The sequence below is a fragment of the Fundulus heteroclitus genome, chromosome 22 (genome assembly GCF_011125445.2).
Source record: "Fundulus heteroclitus isolate FHET01 chromosome 22, MU-UCD_Fhet_4.1, whole genome shotgun sequence".
NCBI lineage: Eukaryota > Metazoa > Chordata > Actinopteri > Cyprinodontiformes > Fundulidae > Fundulus > Fundulus heteroclitus.
Genome location: NC_046382.1, coordinates 36,516,058 through 36,535,290, shown reverse-complemented (window position 1 = coordinate 36,535,290; position 19,233 = coordinate 36,516,058). Strand labels below are relative to the sequence as shown.

At 41.9% G+C, this 19,233-nt stretch overlaps 1 protein-coding gene across 1 annotated transcript in view; it reads left to right on the top strand.

Annotated features, from left to right (window-relative positions):
• The window catches only part of ehbp1 (EH domain binding protein 1), a gene marked incomplete at its 5' end in the record, with an annotated part of 133,469 nt that overhangs the window by 42,705 nt on the left and 71,531 nt on the right, over positions 1-19,233 (top strand). The window contains 1 exon segment of the mRNA XM_036126155.1: positions 17,642-17,820. Coding sequence (XP_035982048.1) covers positions 17,642-17,820 — 179 coding nt within the window.

Here is a 19,233-nt window from a genome sequence, read left to right as displayed (position 1 = left end):
GCTAGTTGACTGTTTTAGTGTAGCTGAGCGGTGATGCTGGCTGTCCATGTAATTATGGCGCCGCGCCTTTATCACCCAGCTGCAGTTGCCTGTGACCACGGGTGAGGGGCCCTAAACCACTTTAATTACCCAGAGCCAGTGGCCTGTGGTGGGCCACACTTCGCCAAGAGATGCCCCCCGACTCTGGAGCTTTAAGGGGGGGGTACACAGAAAGAAACGTGAGAGGGGACGGAATAGGGCTGTGCACTGGAGGGAAGTATGTGGATGATGGGGAAGAGCAGAGGACAGGTGAGCAGCGGGAGGAAAGGCAGGAAGATGGTGGCATTATTGCACACAGAGGGATGTGATGTTCACAGTAAGCAGGCGCGGGCCTACAGGGTTTGTTGACACATATAGCAGACGCGAATAGGTTTTTCCATTCTTATTCACACCAAGCGCAGCGATATGCTCAGGGCCCGGCCTGCACATGGCGCTGAGAGATGACCTTTGAAAGTATGAAGTCAGAAAGGATTAAGAGGAGACATCCCCACTACGAGAGGCCAGAATGACCCGACGCGTTACGTTTCATATGTGCACTGGGTATAAATGTACGCTTGATGTGCGCGCGTTTGCTGCTCCTCTGGTTTCTACTGCGCTTCAGCTCGGTGAGCATATTCTGCTGGAGTTATAACCCGCACCTGTACGACGGGTCTGAGGTGTGGATTTAAAGTCGGTTTATTTTTACAAGCGCTTCCTATTGGTGAAAATGCTGCGTTGTCCTGTGATAAACACACTTGGTGTTATCTCAGAAGGGGAATATTCGTTTTAACATTTACAGCCTCACCCGAGGGGCTTGTCTGGCCATGCATGGATCTTTGTCAACAAAATGACATTCTCATGTCTTCTATGTCCATTTTATCTCCTCAGAATTGGTTTTGTTTTCAAAGGAAGTACAAGTGCAACGCTAAAAGGAGCTTTTAGTTTGTGGCCATTGTTGGTAAAAACGTGGAACATGTACTGGAAAATCAATGAAACGTAGAGCAATAATCCAGGCAAGAATTTCCCTAGATGCAAAGGTACATTAAAATGCAATAATGATGTTTGAGTGGATATATTAAATGATCAGAAACTGTAAAACACCACGATCAAGCAGTCATGACAGTAAATGCATAGAGCTTCTTGTACATGTTTGCCTGAGCGGCAAAATATTCAACAACTCCGTTGTTAGCCGTTGAATCTGGCACTTTAGCACACTGTTAATTAAAGGTCTTGGCAGAGATCTTTCCAACCCACCAGAGTCTTAGAAATATGGACTTTATCACTACAGCTTGTGGTTTTTACTTGTAGGAAAGTTCATAAAGCAAAGCTGTTTATTCTAACACCACACGTTCAATCTTAACCCACCAATCCTTACGTGAAACATGGCAGAGGTGGCTTTTATTTTCCATCAGGGACAGACTTACTGGTTAGAAGATGGATCCAAATAAAAACTGGGTAGTCCTGGCAGAAAACAATTTTAGATGCTGCAAAAGAGTCGACGCTTGAGTCTCCAGCAGGAGAGCAGTTCACTGGGATCCAAAAAAAAGGATTTAAGTAAAAAAAAAATATATATATATATAACTGTGTCAGAATGGCTCGCTCAGAGGTGCATAAATAACATCAAACTAGTTGTTCACAGCTGTTCTGCATCCAGTTTGAATGAGCTTGAACCAGTTTTAAGGATAGAAGGATAGAGCCCTACCCTAAAAGACCTGCAGCTGTAACTGCAGTGAAAGGCGGCTCTGTGAAGTATTCACTCAGGGGGCATGAATACTTATGCAGTGCCATGTTTCCTACTGTCTATTTCTTTTAGATACTCCTGAAACCCATGTATCAGTGAATGGTCAGGCCTGTCATTTAACAACATTATTACATATGAGCTCTTTTTAGCCAAAGACACTGACAAAAACGTTTGCTCAACTTCACATTCCTGATTCGTTTGGTTACCTTGTGTTTATATTTTTAGGTCTATAATAGGACAGACATGAGTTTTTACTGAATGTTTACATCTGGTAGCGTCCACAACAATTCAGGGGCCGTTCTGCCACCCAGTGGGGCTCTTTTTACGAGCACAGCGCACTTTCAGACTTATCCAGTGAGATTGTGTGACTGACCTCTATTTGACTTCCTTTCTCCTGTCTTTCATGAGCAGATGTTTCATTACCTTTGTCTAAGATGCTTTATCCTCCCTGTCATTGCATTGGAGCAGCCCACTTCACTGGCAGTCTGTGAAAAATCGCTATGCCCACAGGACATTTGGCGCGAGCCGAATCAATCTATGTATAAATTAGATGTATATATTACACTCTGAAAACAGCTTGCGATTCTGGATTTTCTCCAATGTGACACATTCAGTTCAAGCCGTCGATGCGTTTGTGACACTACCTAAAAATAACAGTGACCAGTTGAATAATAATACATTTAGGGAACAGAGGAAAGGAAACGGCTATTGAAGAATTTCTTAAACTCTTTTTTTTGTGTGTATTTTAAACCTTTGACAAATTTTCCACCTCACCATGGCACGGATAAATATTTTAAAAAATGCCAATCCCTTTTCTTGTTTAATGTGAGTAAGATGTTTTTAGCATCTAAGGTAGATCTCCGTGTCGTCGAAAGTGATGCTTGAGGCTGTCAGTAGACAGTTCACGTCTTCATGCCAGCCTGCCTGTCCATTGTCCTCTCTGAGTGATACAGATCCTCAAATGTGTCAAGGCTGGGATTTGCGAAGGAGCTGGAGGGATGAAAATGTCTGTGGGATTAATGTAAATGAACGGAGGGAGTTCCTGTTGGGCGGGCTGGGAGCTCTGTCTGGTCGGATTCAGTCCACGTCTTCTCCGTGCAGCTGATTTCTCCCCTCCTAGTAATACAGTGATCCCCTGCTCCTCCTTTTGTTTTATCTCCGTCTCTATTCCGTAGTCAGGCCGCTCTACACTTAGATGCTCTTATCTTTGGATTTTCATCAGGTTTCCGCTTCATGAATTATTTGCCTTATTTTCATATAGAGAAAAGTTGAAAGTTGGCATGCATGGGACTAAAAGTTCTCACAGAAAGTTTCAGATCCACTTCTCTATCTTTATTTACTTGTGAAACCTAAGAAAAAGTGGGATGTGTATATTTCCTGGCTCACATGTATAATATGCAGTAGAGTGTATCGTTTCTAGTCTATTGAATTCATTTGTTGCCTAAAACACAAACGGTCAGGTTTATTTTCACATCCCTGCTGCGTCAACACGCCTTGGCTTTCCTGGGATGACAATTTTAAACCAGTAGCAGAAATATTTTTTTCAGTTGTAGGGCTTCTGTAATTACCACTGTTAATCAAAGGGTTGAAATGAGAGTTGTGTGGGTTGTGAGAGCTCCTGTGCCGGGGGGTGGCAGAGGCCAGAGCCTCGCTCTCTCTCCCAGACTGTTTTCACACAACCTCCTCCAGTTCAAACTACCTCCAAATTGAAATTAAAGTAAATTAACATTATTTAATTGGGTTCGCAGAAGGCTGGGATATTTCTTAATTAGCTTTTGCTAAGGTTCGCAGCGGGAGAGGACCGTACACATACTGTGAGGTGGTTCTGAGGTTACCCTGACGACTGAGGGATGAGGACAGAAGGAAGCTCGGGAGACGAGGACAGTCAGCTCCCGTCTTCTGATCTTTGCCCGTTCCATGCTCGCTCCCCCCCGTTATCATTTTATTCAATCCAAAGTTGTTTCATCTTGAGATAACTTTGACGAACCTTTAAAGAAACTCCTGCTTTCACTGCGTAATAAAAGTGGGTCATGTCGGCCTTAAACACGTTATGATGTTGCTTCTCAAGATCGCTCTTAGCCTTTTAAAATCTAAAAGTTGTTTGTCTCGTTTTAAAAGGTCACATATTTGCATACTGTTGTTTTGATTTGCTCACGTGACAGAGAATGAGGATGCCCTGATCCCCGTTGTTTATGCCGTCATACTTTATTACTGAACAATGACAGATATTTACCTTATTTTCACAATAGGTGTGCTGTACTTTTGTCACAAAATCTTAGAAGACCATTATTTTAGCATCTTTGTCAGGTCAAATTCAGTTTAATATATATTATTATTTCTATTTAATCATTGTATAACAGAGATAGGCAAGGTCCGATTTTTTTTTTTGTTTTGTTTTTGTTTTAGTGACATATAGCAAAGTTTTGAAAAGTTAGATTCTCAAAACTGATAACATTTTGTATTGTTCCCGCTGTTTAAAGTACTTTTAAGGAGATGCTACAGCAACAGAGCTGTTTCATACTTTCAAACCCTGGCAGCAGTATTTGGGGGGGGGGGTGGCCAGAGTAGTCTATTCCCTGGACCAAAGCAATGAGGCTTCTGTTGCTTTCTGTGGCCACGCTAGCCTTTCCATAAGCTGTGTAATATTAGGAGAATAATCCTTGAGCGGAGTAAGGCTACATCATTACTTCTCAAAGTCGGCCTTTTCCCAGTCAGGACCCCTCCCCAGCCCTTATTTGCGGTGTGTGAGTGGTCTGTCATTGGATCTTGTGGGAGAGCAGAGACAAAGTTTCCTCTCCGATGCCGTTTTCGGCCCCAATCACGGGGCTTCCTGTGGCTGTTTCAGGCTCAGAGGCATCTCTGTCATCAAGTTAATAGAACGGTGCAAGGCATCTGCAACTTCTGCACAGTCTCTGCTGTTTTAGTCGGGGTGGAGGGGGGGTTTCCCCCATTAAATTTGAAAGGGATGTTTGTGCACCTTTTTTTTTGCTGTATTGCAAATTTCAACTGAGATTTAATGTTAATGTGAACAAATCTCTAGATCAGCATGATTTAACAGACCTTTTAAAGCTGTGATTATAACTAAACACGTACGTCTGATCTTGTCTCAGAGAGCCTCCAGTACCCATTAGAAAACCTAAAAATGTTTTCCCGTTCAAATGCGGCGTCCCTGTTGTGCTGAGCGGACGCGCTGCCGTGCATCGCGTGTACTTACAGGTGTCGCCAGGGATATACTTTGATCCCGTAACTGTAATGCGGCTATCATTTCTGCACCTTTTTCCTCTGTTGGGTGCACGTCGAGTTCACAAGTTAAGCGCTGCAAATAGCTCGCTCTCTTCAGCAGCCGCTCCGGCTGGTGTAAAAGGGCCTTCCGCAAAGCGCCGCTTGTAATCTGCCTTTAGTAAGTCCTCCTTAGTTTTATCTGCCAAGGATTACCTCACAAGCTGCAAGCAGGAGAGAACGAGCAAGACGCAGAGCACGAGAGGGAGGGGAGACAAAAAAAAAAAAAAAAATGAAAGCAAGGCAAACAGAAAACGATGAAGATGAAGAAAATGAAAACAAATCGGTGTGTAATCTCTAAAAGAAAGAGACCTGGCTCGGAGTTAAAGGGAAGTTTCCCTCGCCACTCATTTAGAGAGGGAATTGACTAATCCCTCCATGATTGATGTCGGCTATGAGAGGCTCTGTAGCAGACTAATAGGGTTTATGAGGATGACCAGAAAGTCCTGTGTGTGTGTGCGTGTGTGTGTGTGTGTGTGTATAAACCAGACCTTTTTTGTCTTGTGGACCCTTGCATCCAGTGACCACAGAGGCCACGGGTTTGAATGACATAGCAGCCCAAGAAGGGGTAACCTTATCTTAATCTGGGCTTAATCTGCCCCAGTTCTCCAGGTGTGTGTGGGCTTAAATCAAGAAGGATCCAGGGTTTTTGGGGTGAAGTTTAAGAGGGCTTCGGGTGAAGAGAGAAGCCCGTGCACTTGAAAAGCCCTTGGACCTCCAGTTGGACTGAGACCCCCCGCACATTCAAAAACCAGCGCTCATTTAGTCATGCCAATCCTTCCAGCCAGCTATGAGTGGCCCTCGGTTCATTTTTAATTGGATTAACCCCATCCTACTGCACTTATTTTAAAAACCTGCAATTCATGTGATGAATCCGTCTTTGACATGCATTGTCTTGAGTATGGGATGGAGGAAATGAAAACGAGTGTTAAGACAATAAATCTGTTTTCAAAGCCGAGTGGATAACTGGTTTCTCACCAGCCTTTACCACAAAATCCAATATGGCTGCCATGCATATCAAAGTGGTTTATCTCCCCTTTTGACGATTTGGATTTAAATTAAATCTTTCGCACAACCCATGTTAATTTACCTTCTTCAGTGAGCGTGTTTCTACAGTGATGAAAAGTGCACAATGCTACAGATCTTAGGGGCCTGTGTGGAGCGGGTCTACCAACATTTCCTCAGGTACCACAGATCGAAAACCACGGGCTCAAACATCGCCCGTCAATAACATGATGGGAAAGTCAAAACCGGCTCTTCCACCAGCGGTTTTCCAAAGTTAGTTAGTTTTATACCACTCAGAATTACATAGCAATAAATAGAAACAGAGATGGCAGTATGGAGTACTTTTAGATGTTTTGTGGACTAAAGGAAGTTATGGGTCAGTGTGTTTCTTTCTGTTGATTCTTGTTTCTGCTCTCTCTGTACGCTCCTCCCATACTTCCTAAGTTTCCTCCATCTATGTACAAGTCTTCCCCACCGCTGCCTCGTCCTTTGGTGTGTGTGTGTGTGTGTGTGTGTGTGTGTGTGTGTGTGTGTGTGTGTGTGTGTGTGTGTGTGTGTGTGTGTGTGTTGATTCATGTGTATTCTGATCAGGAGCGAAAGGGGTGACTTTGTAATTATGTTCATTTTAATTGGCTGTGCTATCATCTCTCTCATCACTTGGGCGCCCAGCTGTACTGGACAATGGCAGTATGCGGTGTAGGGGGTTTAGTGGCTGCTCTCTTTAGCCCCCCCCCCCCCTCCACACACATACATCCTCTTTACCTGCTGAACATAATTCCTGAAGTGGTCTCTCTAATGAGTTTTCGCTGCCCAGGCTTAGATTAATTGATCAATGGCGTTGTTATCTCCACGTCTGATCTCTGAATCTATTGCGCCACTAATTTGTTTGTTTAGGATTGCAGTTAAAGGAGATTAATGCGATATAAATTTATAACAGCAGCTTCCTTGTGTTTTTTTTGAGATGTCATCCTAATTTTGTAAAAGCTGATTGAGATTAAATCTAGGGGTGAAGAGATCGGCCCATAAGGAGTGTGAAATGTCTTCTTATGATTACGGGGAAGCTTGCATAGCAGAAGTGTAGCAGATTTTAACCATCAGTGAGTTGTCTCCCATGTTTTTTACTGGATCTCTGAAAACACAGCATCCTCCCTGCCTACTGACGGAAACACCCGTTTAGTCTCACTCATCCATCCTGTTTAGTTTTTTTCCCCAGCTGAAAAAGGTAATTTACAGAAATATGAGTTTAGTTAATGCGGCTGCCTTTGTTACCTTCAAGAGCTAAAACCAACGTTTCTAACTGATTTTGCTCCTACATTACATGTTAGATTAGCAACTAAGATCCTGGGACATGCCAGCACGTCACTTTTTGTGCTAAATATCACTGCATGATGGTTTTAGTGTTTTCACAATAACATGCCTTTTAAGGACTGCGGTCTTGAAAAAAAAATCCCTTTTTTGTACTGCATTTTACAACTCAGTCTCATATATATATATATATATATATATATATATTAGGGCTGGGCAACGATTAAAATATTTAATCGCGATTAATCGCCCTGATTAATCGCGATTAATCGCGATTAGTCGCATTGTATTTACAAACTCCAAGAATGAATTCAAAAGTAGTGTAAAGAGCACTTTTATTTTAATGTTCTGCTGCCATATGAACAAAAGTGTTGTAACATTTGTAGCACTTATTTTATACTGGATATTTTCAACCCATCTATTGAATTTAGTGCACTAGTTGATCTTTTCTTCATAAGAGAACAAGCACTGCAGCCAAAATATTACCTTTTTTGACCTGCTGTATATTAGCCAGTCCCTAAGCTTGATGTATCATGAAACTGTTGACCTTTTGGGTTTTGTGTTTTTTATTTTATTATTACAATTAAATAATAATAATAATAATAATGTTATGTTCAGTGTTTTTTCGCTAATCCACCTCTTATATATTTCAATCCTTATGTAATTTTGTCTGTGTTGTGTGCACCTGCCTGTTGCTTTAATCCTATAAATTTCCCCGTCGTGGGATAAAAAAAAGATTAGCTAATGTTATCTTATCTTAAATAACACTTTTTAATATATGTACTGGGTTCTTTCAAGGTCTTAATTACATGTTATGTGTGGGCTCCAGTAACATCCATCCATCCATCCATCCATCCATCCATCCATCCATCCATCCATCCATCCACTGATCTACCTGGATGTTCCCTGGAGGACTGAAACGCCTCAGTCAGAGACGTCAGTCTGTGGGTCTGTCGGGGCAGTGAGAGAAGTTTCGTCTCCTCTCTCCGTTTCTGGGGCTCGACGTTTTCATGTTTTTTCACGTGCTTAGATAAATTTGTTGTGTTTCCACTGAAATGAACCGGCTTTTTACTAAACATACAGCTTGATTTCATTTACGGTATTAAAATAAAGCCAAACGGTGCTACTTCCTCTGTTCATGTTTTTTCGCTGCTGCGGTCTCTCTCAGCTGTTTGTGTATTAAGTTTGTGTGAGAGCTGAGCGGGCGGGCCAGGCTGAGCCTGCGTGCTGATTGGCTGGCGCCGCTGAGCCATGTACGAGAGGGGAGGGGGAGCGGGAGAGTGCTGCCGTGACGGCGCGCTGCAGTCAGCGCGCCTGCTGACTGACACTGACTGAAAGCATGTGAGCAACATGCGTTAATGCGCGATAAAATAAATATCGCCGTTAATAGTCTAATGAATTAACGCGAAATTAACGCGTTAAATCTAAAGACAAGAACTGGGTCCACACGTTTGAAATTATTGGGAATTTGTATCTAATACACAGAGGTTCACTATACAGACTCAGTTATACATGCACACCCCCACTGATATTAAGTGAATGTCTCGACCCATCTTTTAGGAAATGCCTGTATATTTGCAGCAGGATTGATTCCAGAAGCAGTTCGATATCATGTGGCTCTTAGAACACCTACCTGGGTCCAAATTTTATCCGTGTAGCTGTTAATCTGAGTTAAAGTTAAAGTTTGACGACTTTCCACCTATTGGGATGAACCAGTACCATTGGAGGTAAAACGGACCCTCAGCCTCACTTTGATTACTTCAAACACCCTTCTCGTCATTAATCGAGTTTCCATCAACGTCTTTTATGTGAATTTTGAAGTATCGCATTAGAAAAAGTTGATAGAAACGACTAAATTTAAATCGACTTATTAAAATTTGCAAAAAATGTTTTTATACTTGACGTGGTTTTTGACTTTTTGGAAAAAGCATAAATGCACTGAAGAGGAGATGGAAACCCATTTGTCGAACCTTTACCTCACATGTCTTATGGGCTGTTTCTGCTGCCGGCGTCTTGCTGAATGTTCCCATGATGCTCGAAAACATGGCTGGAAGCAACAACAGCGCCGTGCGGCAAAAAACAGGTACGACTCGAGCATTTCTCAGTCTCATTTGTGTTTAATACAGCGTAAAGTCAACGTATGACGTCATTACGCTTGGTTCAATCGCTAAAAACCGGTTGAGGGAAACACGTCTCATTCACATTTTAGTTTTTGAAACATTGTAAAAGTTTGCTCAAAGTTTGCGTGAGAATCGGATGGAAACACAGCTGTCTATTTTGGGCCAATGGCTCAGTCTAACCTTAAAGATTTTCTCCAGAAGGCATTTAGCTTCTGGAGCTTGACTCAGAGGAAGTTGTCATCATTTCTACCTGGAACAGGAATGATGTTATTAAATTAATACGCTGAATGTACGGTTCTTCTGAATGACCTGATTCAACCACTTTACAAGCCAACAGGTGTAAATCTGAGTAATTTCACCTGTTAACAGACCTAAAACACGTCTAGCTTGACTCTGCATGTACAGTCACATTAATGCGCACTCACTCTCTGTTCCGACCGACTGTGTGATCGCGACCGCTAAGCGTTATTTCCTTTGTATGTTAATGTGTATTATTTTTCACGCTACATTCGCTCCCCTCTCCTGTTCCATCCTCCCCCTCCTCATTTCCTTATTGTTCCCTCCACTCCACATCTCCATTTACATAATTGAACTTTTGATTAGACTTCGTTCCATCCCCTCTGCCTCTCGTGGAGGCAATGTATGAAATCAGACGCACAATTTCATGGGTAAGATGACATGAGGCGATCATTCCTGTTTCCACTCTGTGTGTTTTTTTTTTTTCTTTCCCCCACTAATGTGAGGACGGCGGATTTATAAAGCTCAGATTAAGCAAAGTGCTCGTTTTGATTGAATGTGCAATAAAATAAACACTTTGGTAGGTCAGAGCCAGCCAAGTAAATGTGTTTTTCAGTAGCAGGAGGGATGATAATTAATATTTTAAAGTGTTTGTGTGTAATTGAAATCGTGTGTGTCCCTGTCCTGTATAAAATACGGTAATCCATTAAGGGGATTGTCTCAATGTCTCCTTTTGTACCGAGCCTGTACGTATATCTGAACCACTCTACTTAAACCTATTTAAAGTAAGTCTCTGTGTTTATATACACTTTGGAGTATGTCTCTGTGTAGATGGGCTTTTTTTTTTCTTTTTTTTTTCTTTCCTCCGTTTTTGCTCTAGGCTCCCTTGAGCGGATTACAAGTTTTAAAGAGTATGAGATTCAACACCTCCTCAAATCTGACACTCTGACACTGCTTTGAAGGCTCCAAAGTGAGATTGGAAAGACACGGAAGCTCTTGTCTCTGCACGGAGTCGTGGGTTTATGTCATTGGTTTGAGGCCAGTTAAGTTTCCATTGAAGCGTCATGCCCCAGAGGGGAAGACAAAGCTGCCACTTAAAGCGTTTGACTTGTATCTTTTTTATGTCTCCGAACGGCCAGTTTCAGCCGCTCCAACGCTTTAAACTCCTTTAGCTGTATGTTCTGTTAAACTTCGATAACTGACTCTGTTTGGGTCTGTGGGATGGCCAGGTGTGGGTTTTTACCTTCAGCTCGCTTACTGCTACTTTGCTCCTGATGTAGAGCTAGATGTGAAAGACTCACCTTAACCTATGGAAACATGACTGTAGAACATGGTGAGTCATGAAAATCGTTTTTTGTTCTGGTTGCTCAGCTAATATAGATAAAATATTGGCAAAACATTAAGACCACTGACAGGTGACGGGAATAACACTCTATCTCATCGTGGTACCTGTTAGTTGGTGGAGGACAAGGCAACAGTGTGTCCTTAGAGTTGTGTTAGAAGCCAGAAATATGGGAAAAGGTCAAGTAGTGCCGCCCAGAAGCCCTGGTCAGATAGTCTCCAGAACTTACATTGAGTTCTTTCTCTACTGTGGTTAGTTTCTATCCAAAGAGATTCAAGGAAGAAACTGTGGTGAACTGGCAACAGAGTCATGGGCAGCCGAGGCAGGGAGCAAAGGCTGGCCCGTCTGGTCCAGTCCAGCTACTCCAGCTCAAATAGCTGAAGTTGATGCAGGTTCTGATCCAAAGGTGTCACAACAAAGAGGGAAACGCAGGTTGTGACACATGTTGCTACATACCTACAGATGCTGGTCACAATGTTGTGCCTGATCTGTGTGTAATTTGGCTTTTTGATGCGTAGTTCATTAACAGTAACATCCGGGTTTTTGCTGCTCAGATCCATGTTTAAGGCAGCTTCAAATAGTTAAAGGGATATTTCGAAGTGAGATTCTGTTTAAAGGTTATAATTCCCGTTGCATGTTCACTTAGCGTAGATCCAGATTAGTTGGCCCCGCATGCTAAGAAAGGGTCATAGCAGAATAATGGCACCCTATTTCTGAGTCTTTAAACACAGATATCTGCATAGAAGCCCGTGATTTGGGTCTGATGTGCTAGAAAAGATATTTCTCATGAAACATGCTGAAAATGGACCATGTTCTGCTTTCCCAGTCAGAGTGACTGTAAAGTAAAGTAGTGTAATTATCAAATAACCAGTCAGCAGAAACCAACTACAGTTTGGAGCTTTTTGATTGCTGTGAAGGCTATACTCTGTTTTAAGACCTATACATACTCTGTAAGAACAGAATTTATTTATTTTTTTAATAATTTTTTTTCTGGAAATCTCGTATATCACAGGACATCTAAAGCAGAACCCCCTAGGAAGTCTTCATAGGTCCTCCCTCTGCAGCTCACCCACTTGATATTTCTCAGACTCCTCAGAAGGAGGATCAGAATTTGCTGCAAGAACTCCCAAACCAGAACTCCAGGAACAGGAGGAGGTCATTTTGTTACTGCAGCACTGGCAGAGGGATCCAGGTTCTCTGTTCTTTCAGAGTATGTGTCGGCCTTCAGTCTTGGCCCCATTAGGATACATTACAGGTAAATCAGAAACAACATGGCTTCAGCGAACAAATAACAGCGAACCTGGATCTTTATAAAACGCCCCTTACATTTAAGACATGACTGTTTATCACGTTTTAACAGAACCTCACTTTAAAGTTCTGAACCCTTTAGTGTTCGCTTCATTTACTTTGCAATGATACACCTGATTCACTCTGTGTTCACATCTTACGGCATGTTACAGCTTCAACCTCCCCAAAAAAATCCCCTTTTTCCCAGACTGGAGAAATCCTCCTAATACCAGGAGCAACAGGAAGTGCAACACTTCCATCAGCAGCTTTCCTCCTATCTGCTTATTCCGACTGTATGAGCTTAACCCGCCGCTCCCACACCCACCTCTTTCTCTCTCTCTCGCCTCCCTTTTTTCCTCCTTCAATTTTTTTTCCCCGCTCCCTTTCTTTGCCCCCTTAGATGTATGTTGTTGACACGGAGGCATCAGGAATAATGGAATCTCTTGTCAGTGGCTTGTATTTTCTGCCCAGACTGTTAGCGGCGTGTATAATAGTAGCAGCGGTGGAGGAAGAGGCGAGGTTATGTGCCACTGATAGTAATGAAGGTTGCCTTTTCATTTTTTAATATGGGACGTTTGTGGGCCGAGGCAATGCTCTCCGCTAATCCTACCCTGGAGCCGAGCTAGCTACACGGACGCGTCGGTGTTGCACACACACACACACACACGCGCGCAGTGACATTCACACGGGCCGACAGAACGTAAACACGCCCTCGCATACAATGCATACACCTTCCTTTAGGCGAGACAGCCAACTGTTTGATAAGTCAGGGTGGGATTTCTGCTCCTCATGAAAATTTCACTCCTCCCGTGTTTGTGTCTTAAGGAGATGCAGCCCGGTCCCGCTCCACATGATATGCTATTTGTTTAATATTTGATGCATTTGAACGCTTGCGTTGGCTGGCTGGTGCGTTTTGTGAACCTTTATCAGAAAACCGCGTAATGGACTGTCTGCAGTGCCGACCGAGGAAATGCCAGCAGTCTTATGGCCGCCGTGAAATGCTGGCCACGTGTCTGCGTCGCAGGTCAGCTGCCATGTCCCTTCTGGTGGATCATAGAAAAACTCATTTTGCTTGTTTGGACAAAAAAGAGAGCAGCAAGAGTAAATATACATGATTACCTCATTTTTAGATATAAGCTGAGAAAATTAATTACATTGAATCCTATTTTGACATGTTGTATTCACAGGCTTTTACAGCATAATTCATTGAGACTGCATGTGATAAGCCAACACAAAGTAGTGCCTTATTGTAAAGTATAGTGTGAAGCATGGTTGATTGATTTTTACGAGTACAAATCTCAACAGTTTGCTAAGCGTTTGGATTCAACCCCTTTAGTCAGAATGCTGCGTCACCGACTGGCTTCTGAAGTCCTCCTTTGTGTAATTGTTTTTTTTTTTTTTTTTATGAATTATGTTTATTTGGTATTTTTAAACATTTATACAAAAAAAAGAAAACAGAAAAGGAAAGAACAGTAACAGGGCAAAACTTATACAGCACTGATACAGAAAACAAGACAAAATCAAAATATTGGAGGCGTGTGCATAGATAACTAGCCTCGTGAGACCATCCTGATCTCGCGAGGTTTCAAGGTTTCACTCGCAGATCAGTCTGGCTACTCTCCGTTAAAGAAAATTTGGAGCCGTTCACCAAACAAACGTCCAATCAGCGTTGGCTTTGAGGCGGGTTGAGGTGTGACGCAACGGGAAGCGCGTCAGTTCAGTCTAAAGAACATGGCGGCTTCAGCCGATGAAACTAGCGTTAGCGTGGCTATCGAGCAAGTTTTATCGGAATTACAGAGTATTTCTCTGCTGAGCTAACGAGCCTTTACTTGCTGCAGCAAGAGTAGCTTGGCTTGTGGTTGTGTTTTCGTCGTCGCTCTGTTACGAGCGACGACGAATCTGATTGGTTCATTTGGCCCGTCTATCACCAACATAGGCCAATCAGCTGACCAGTATTTTCGCCCCTTCCCAAAATTACTTCAACGGAAGGTTTCCAGATGGATATGCGGAGCAAATCTATCTGGCGGAGTCAGGTAAATAGATAACAGCATCATATGAGAAACCTAGCCAATTTATACATACACTTCATTCAGATTCACATTACTAGTTTTTCCTCTTTGAAATTTTGAAGTATTCAAGAATACGTTCCCATCTATCCTTTGTGTAATTTAATATCCGCTGCAGTCATGAACTGAATGAAGGAGGCCATCGGATGTCCTGAGGGCAGTGTTACATCCAGCCGTGTACATGACTCAGCAGATATTTGCAAGGAAAACCAACTTTGCATATCAACCTGAACACAACGTCGCCTTGTTAACGATGGCAGCATTATGCTGAGGGGACAGGAGTGTGGACGGGGGCTGAATACAGAGCTTTCCTTCAGGAAAACCTGTTAGAAGCTGCCAAAGATGTGAGACTGGCACAGAGGTTCACCTTCCAGCAGGACCGTGACCCACATCGGGCCAGAGCTACAGTGGAGTGGTTTATATGGAGCATATCCATGTGTTAGGCCCAGTTGAAGTCCAGGAAAAGAAGACAGGAAAAGCGCTGTTTACAGATGCTCTCCATCCAATCTGGCAGAATTTGACAGGGAAACTTTTTAATCTTCAGAAGTGTAAAGCTTGTAGAGATGTACCAAAAATAGCTGCAGCTGGAATTGCTACTAACGACCGTCCTTTAATGAGTTGTTACTGCATGTTTTTGAATTAAAGCAGAAATCATGCAGCATTTTATTCCACTTCACAACTCGGATGTATTTTATTTGTCTGTCACATAAAATATCGCAAATACTGAAGTTTATGGTTACAATGTGACCAAATGTGAAAAAGTTCAAGAAGTGTGAAAACACAAAGAATTAATTAATACATTTTGAAGTTTTATGGTCATGTTTGCTTTCCATTTGCTCAGACTTGGTAACTGGCCTGTAAGAAATTATGCCTAACATTTGGTTTCCTTTTGTTTCTCTCTTTTTTTTCTTTTCTTCTACTGGCAGCGTTATTGAGGCATATTTGGAAGTGTGTCTGCGTTTCCTGCCGGCTAGGGTGCAGGGTCTGCAGCACTGGAGTGTGCTGTGTGTCTAATTGCTTTAATAGCACCTGGTCTCTAATCCCAGGTAATTAGAGCGCTCAAATTAGACAGCTACTTTCAACCGTCACTTGAAAAAGCAGGAGAAGGAGGCCTGGAGGAAGAGCCCTCCACACCGAGGCTCCCATTTTACCGTCTCTCAGAGCCCAGTGAAACAACGGGAATGCAGATATGGAAACAGAGTTTGAGCACAGCTTCAGTTTATATTAGCAAAACATACTCATCTCTATATTCAATTTGGTTATTTAAGATTAATGCACCGGTTAGATTTAACTTTTAGATTAGGCGGATTTCACACACACACACACACATACAAGAAAATCCCTCGTCACACTCCCGTCTCCTCCGTCTCCACATATAGTAATTCTGACCTTGTTATAATCGTTCGCGACTTTTTCCTGGTCTTTTTGTCTCTTCCTGTATTTGCTTGTGCGGCACGAATGTGTTGTCGGAGCCTCCTAAAACGTGTTTGAAGAAGCTGTGGGGAAAGGTTAAGGCCCCCTTTTAAAGATGAGCCGGAAATGTCAAGTGTCTGCCCCTCAGGCTCCCGCTACCGTCTCCCTGTACTAAGACTGCCACAGGGATCTGCATCACACACACACACACACACACACACACACACACACACACACACACACACACACTCTCCATGTGAGGCGAAGGTTAGCAACTACTGTTAGTGGTGTCCTCTAGTCTCTTTCATTTGTTTTGGCTCTTGTGGCATCTCAGCTGGCTTCAGGCTCGTGGTCAAAGGTTAAAATGCAACAATGGAGGAGAAATTCAGGAACTCTGTAAACTTCTACTAGTTGGCTTTCATTACTGTTGCACCGCTCAATACATTCTTTTCTCTCATTTTTTTTCAAATGTGTCATGTTTCATTAACTTTAAACCTGTCATAATCAGGATTTGACATGCATAATCTTGTTGTTTGGCTTTAAAAGTCATGCAAATTTGGTTATATGAGCTGATCAGAGAGTCTGTTTATCCTTCCCACAGCCGATCCAAACAAACAAACAGGCAGCAAACCCTCATGCTGCGGCTCTTTCTCTCAAATATCAAATTACAATTTTTATTTTCAACCTTAGTTTTCTACTGAAGTTTTATTTTAAGGGCATGTAGTAGCGAAAAGATGCCAACAGAGGGGGTTAGTCGGCCACAGCAACCTTTGTTATGGAGCAGAGTCCACAGGCAGATTGTGGCGATGGCCAGGCCTCAACAGTGGGGCTTTCAACGGGATTAGATGTTTTCAGTTCTCCATATATTGGGATTTGTTTACCTGCTTCAGTTCAGTTAAAGTCTGGGCTCACCCTATAAAATATATTGATACTTCAGCAAGTGTACAGCAAAAAATGGAAAAGGATAGATAACTTCCAGGAGTACTAGTATGTTTGATCAGTTTAAAATAAAGCTACTAGTACGTTTTGTTGTCGTAATAAAACTTTCTCAAAGTCTCAGTCGTTATTGTGCCACGCAGTTGTTTTACTTGTTAGAGGTTATTATCTTAGCCTTAGTGCAGGCACAACTTGCACAGTTTCTGATCATTCTCCAAATATTTTAAAGTAAGCCTTCTATCACTTCTGTAATTTTTCTCCAGAATGGTCAGAGAGAGTTTGCACCTATCAGTCTCTCTGTAACTAGATTAGCAAATATCCGTCTGAATCACCAGAACAGCATCGGCTGTCAAAGGAAAGACCATTGTCTCCGCAATACCAAGGATTTGTGGGATTTGGAGTCTGGGAGAGGAAAGGCTTCTTATGGTGAATGCGTTCAACCCAGATAAGGCTTCAAAGGCGAAGCTAATTAATAAGATGTTTACATTATGCACGGTCATACGCTGCTTTCTGAATGACCCTCCAATATGGCATGTGTCTGCCTGTGTGCGCGCTCCCACATGTGAAAGCTCATTATATGCCAGGATAGCATGCTAATTGATTGAGTGGTGCTGAAGTAAGACATTTTACTGAAAAATAAATAATGAATAGAATGGCAAGTGAATGGTGCGTGGTCTGATATAGGATGTTATTATTCAAAGAGAAACTTAATGGATACTGCATTAATGACAAATCCAATTAGATATAAGCTTATTTTGTCTTTGCTTAATTTATGTTGTTTTGAAAAATACATTGTTGTTCATAAATGTTTCTCTTTTTCTATCCATTTTCAATATTCTCTCCTTTATATCTCCATCACCCCCCCCCCCCCCCCCCCTCTCTCTACCCACAGCCTAGCCCCGCCCCAAGTCCAGTTCTTGGAGGAAAGCCTAACGCCAGCCAGTCCCTGCTGGCCTGGTGCCGTGAAGTCACCAAGAACTACCGCGGGGTGAAGATCACCAACTTCACCACCTCCTGGAGGAATGGGCTGGCCTTCTGTGCCATTCTGCACCATTTCAGACATGACATAATGTATGACACACACTCACTCACATGAACTAAATCTTATTTACTTCACAAAACCTTTTATCAAGAAGCAACAAGTGGAAAATCAACTATGTAGCATCTGGTTTTCCACTTATCCCAATTTTTAAATGTCCCGTGTCAAGTCTGGCAATGTGTGAAACCTACAGAAACTGTTCCAGTGCAGTTTTAGAAAGTCTGGAAAAATAGTAATTTGCTTTTACCATTTTCCAGATCTTGATAAGTTAGAAAGAACTAAAACTGAGTATGGAAAATGTTTACTTCTTACATTCTTATCTAAAAGAGAAAAGCTCAAAGAAATATCGTTTTTACTTTATGTATGAATCACATTTTAGTCTTTTGTTTGCCTTATCACACCTTGATATCAATATTTAACCTAACCACATTTTTTAACTCAGCTACTGAATGCAGGCTCATTCAAACATAAAAAATGGCAATTTTAATTAATTTTTTTGGACTTGCATTTAAATTCAGGTTAAACTGGGCCATTTGTTCAGGTTAAAATGGGTCTCGTTAGAATGTCAGACAAAGCACTAAAATCTTTTTTATTTTACTTATGGGGTAGAGGTCCAATGTTCTTTAAACTTTAAAGAAATCTGCATTTACACTGACTGCTTAAGCCCCTATTTGGCTAAATCTTATGGATTTAGAAATAATCCTGATATGCTTTAGTCCAAATTCCAAAATTGCATTCAAACGTCTCTATACCACTTTCTGAAAATCAGAAGACATATTTATCATTGGGTAGTTTCATAACTTTTGGAACCTACAGATCACAAGAACTAGTTACCATTTAAGAAGTACAATCTTTATTAACTGTAGACATGAGCCGGTTAATGGTGTTAAGATACATCAAAGTAAAGTTTTCCATCATAACATTTCTATGGTATAAAGTCACTTAAATGAGATTGAGGTTTGTTCACCAGAGACAGTGCTGGAGTGACTGATATTTTCTTAAAATCATAGATTTTAAATTAGCATTACCGTCCCTTACCCACCTTTTGCTGCACACTGCTTGTCAGCTGACTGAAAGAAGGCCCCTACATCTCTGCCTCGCTAAGTTACAAGAATTTATCTTCTTGGAAATATTTCTGATCACAAAAACACAGACAGTCATGATGTGGTATAACTAAAGACATTCCAATTTTATTGCAGTGTTTTGTAGCGTGTATTGGGATGGTGATAAAAGGGACAATAAAAGGTAAAAAAAAAAACAAAAAAAAAATCAGAAAATCATCTCCTTGGCTTTAAATCTGTCACTTCATACAGACAGGCTTTAGAAAAACAAATACTGTTTGAAATTGCTAAACTGATTGCTGAACTAAAATTAGCTAAACTGCTAATGTTAGCTAAAATGCTAATGTTAGTATGTGTGGTTTATCACCAGTTGCATTATGCAAA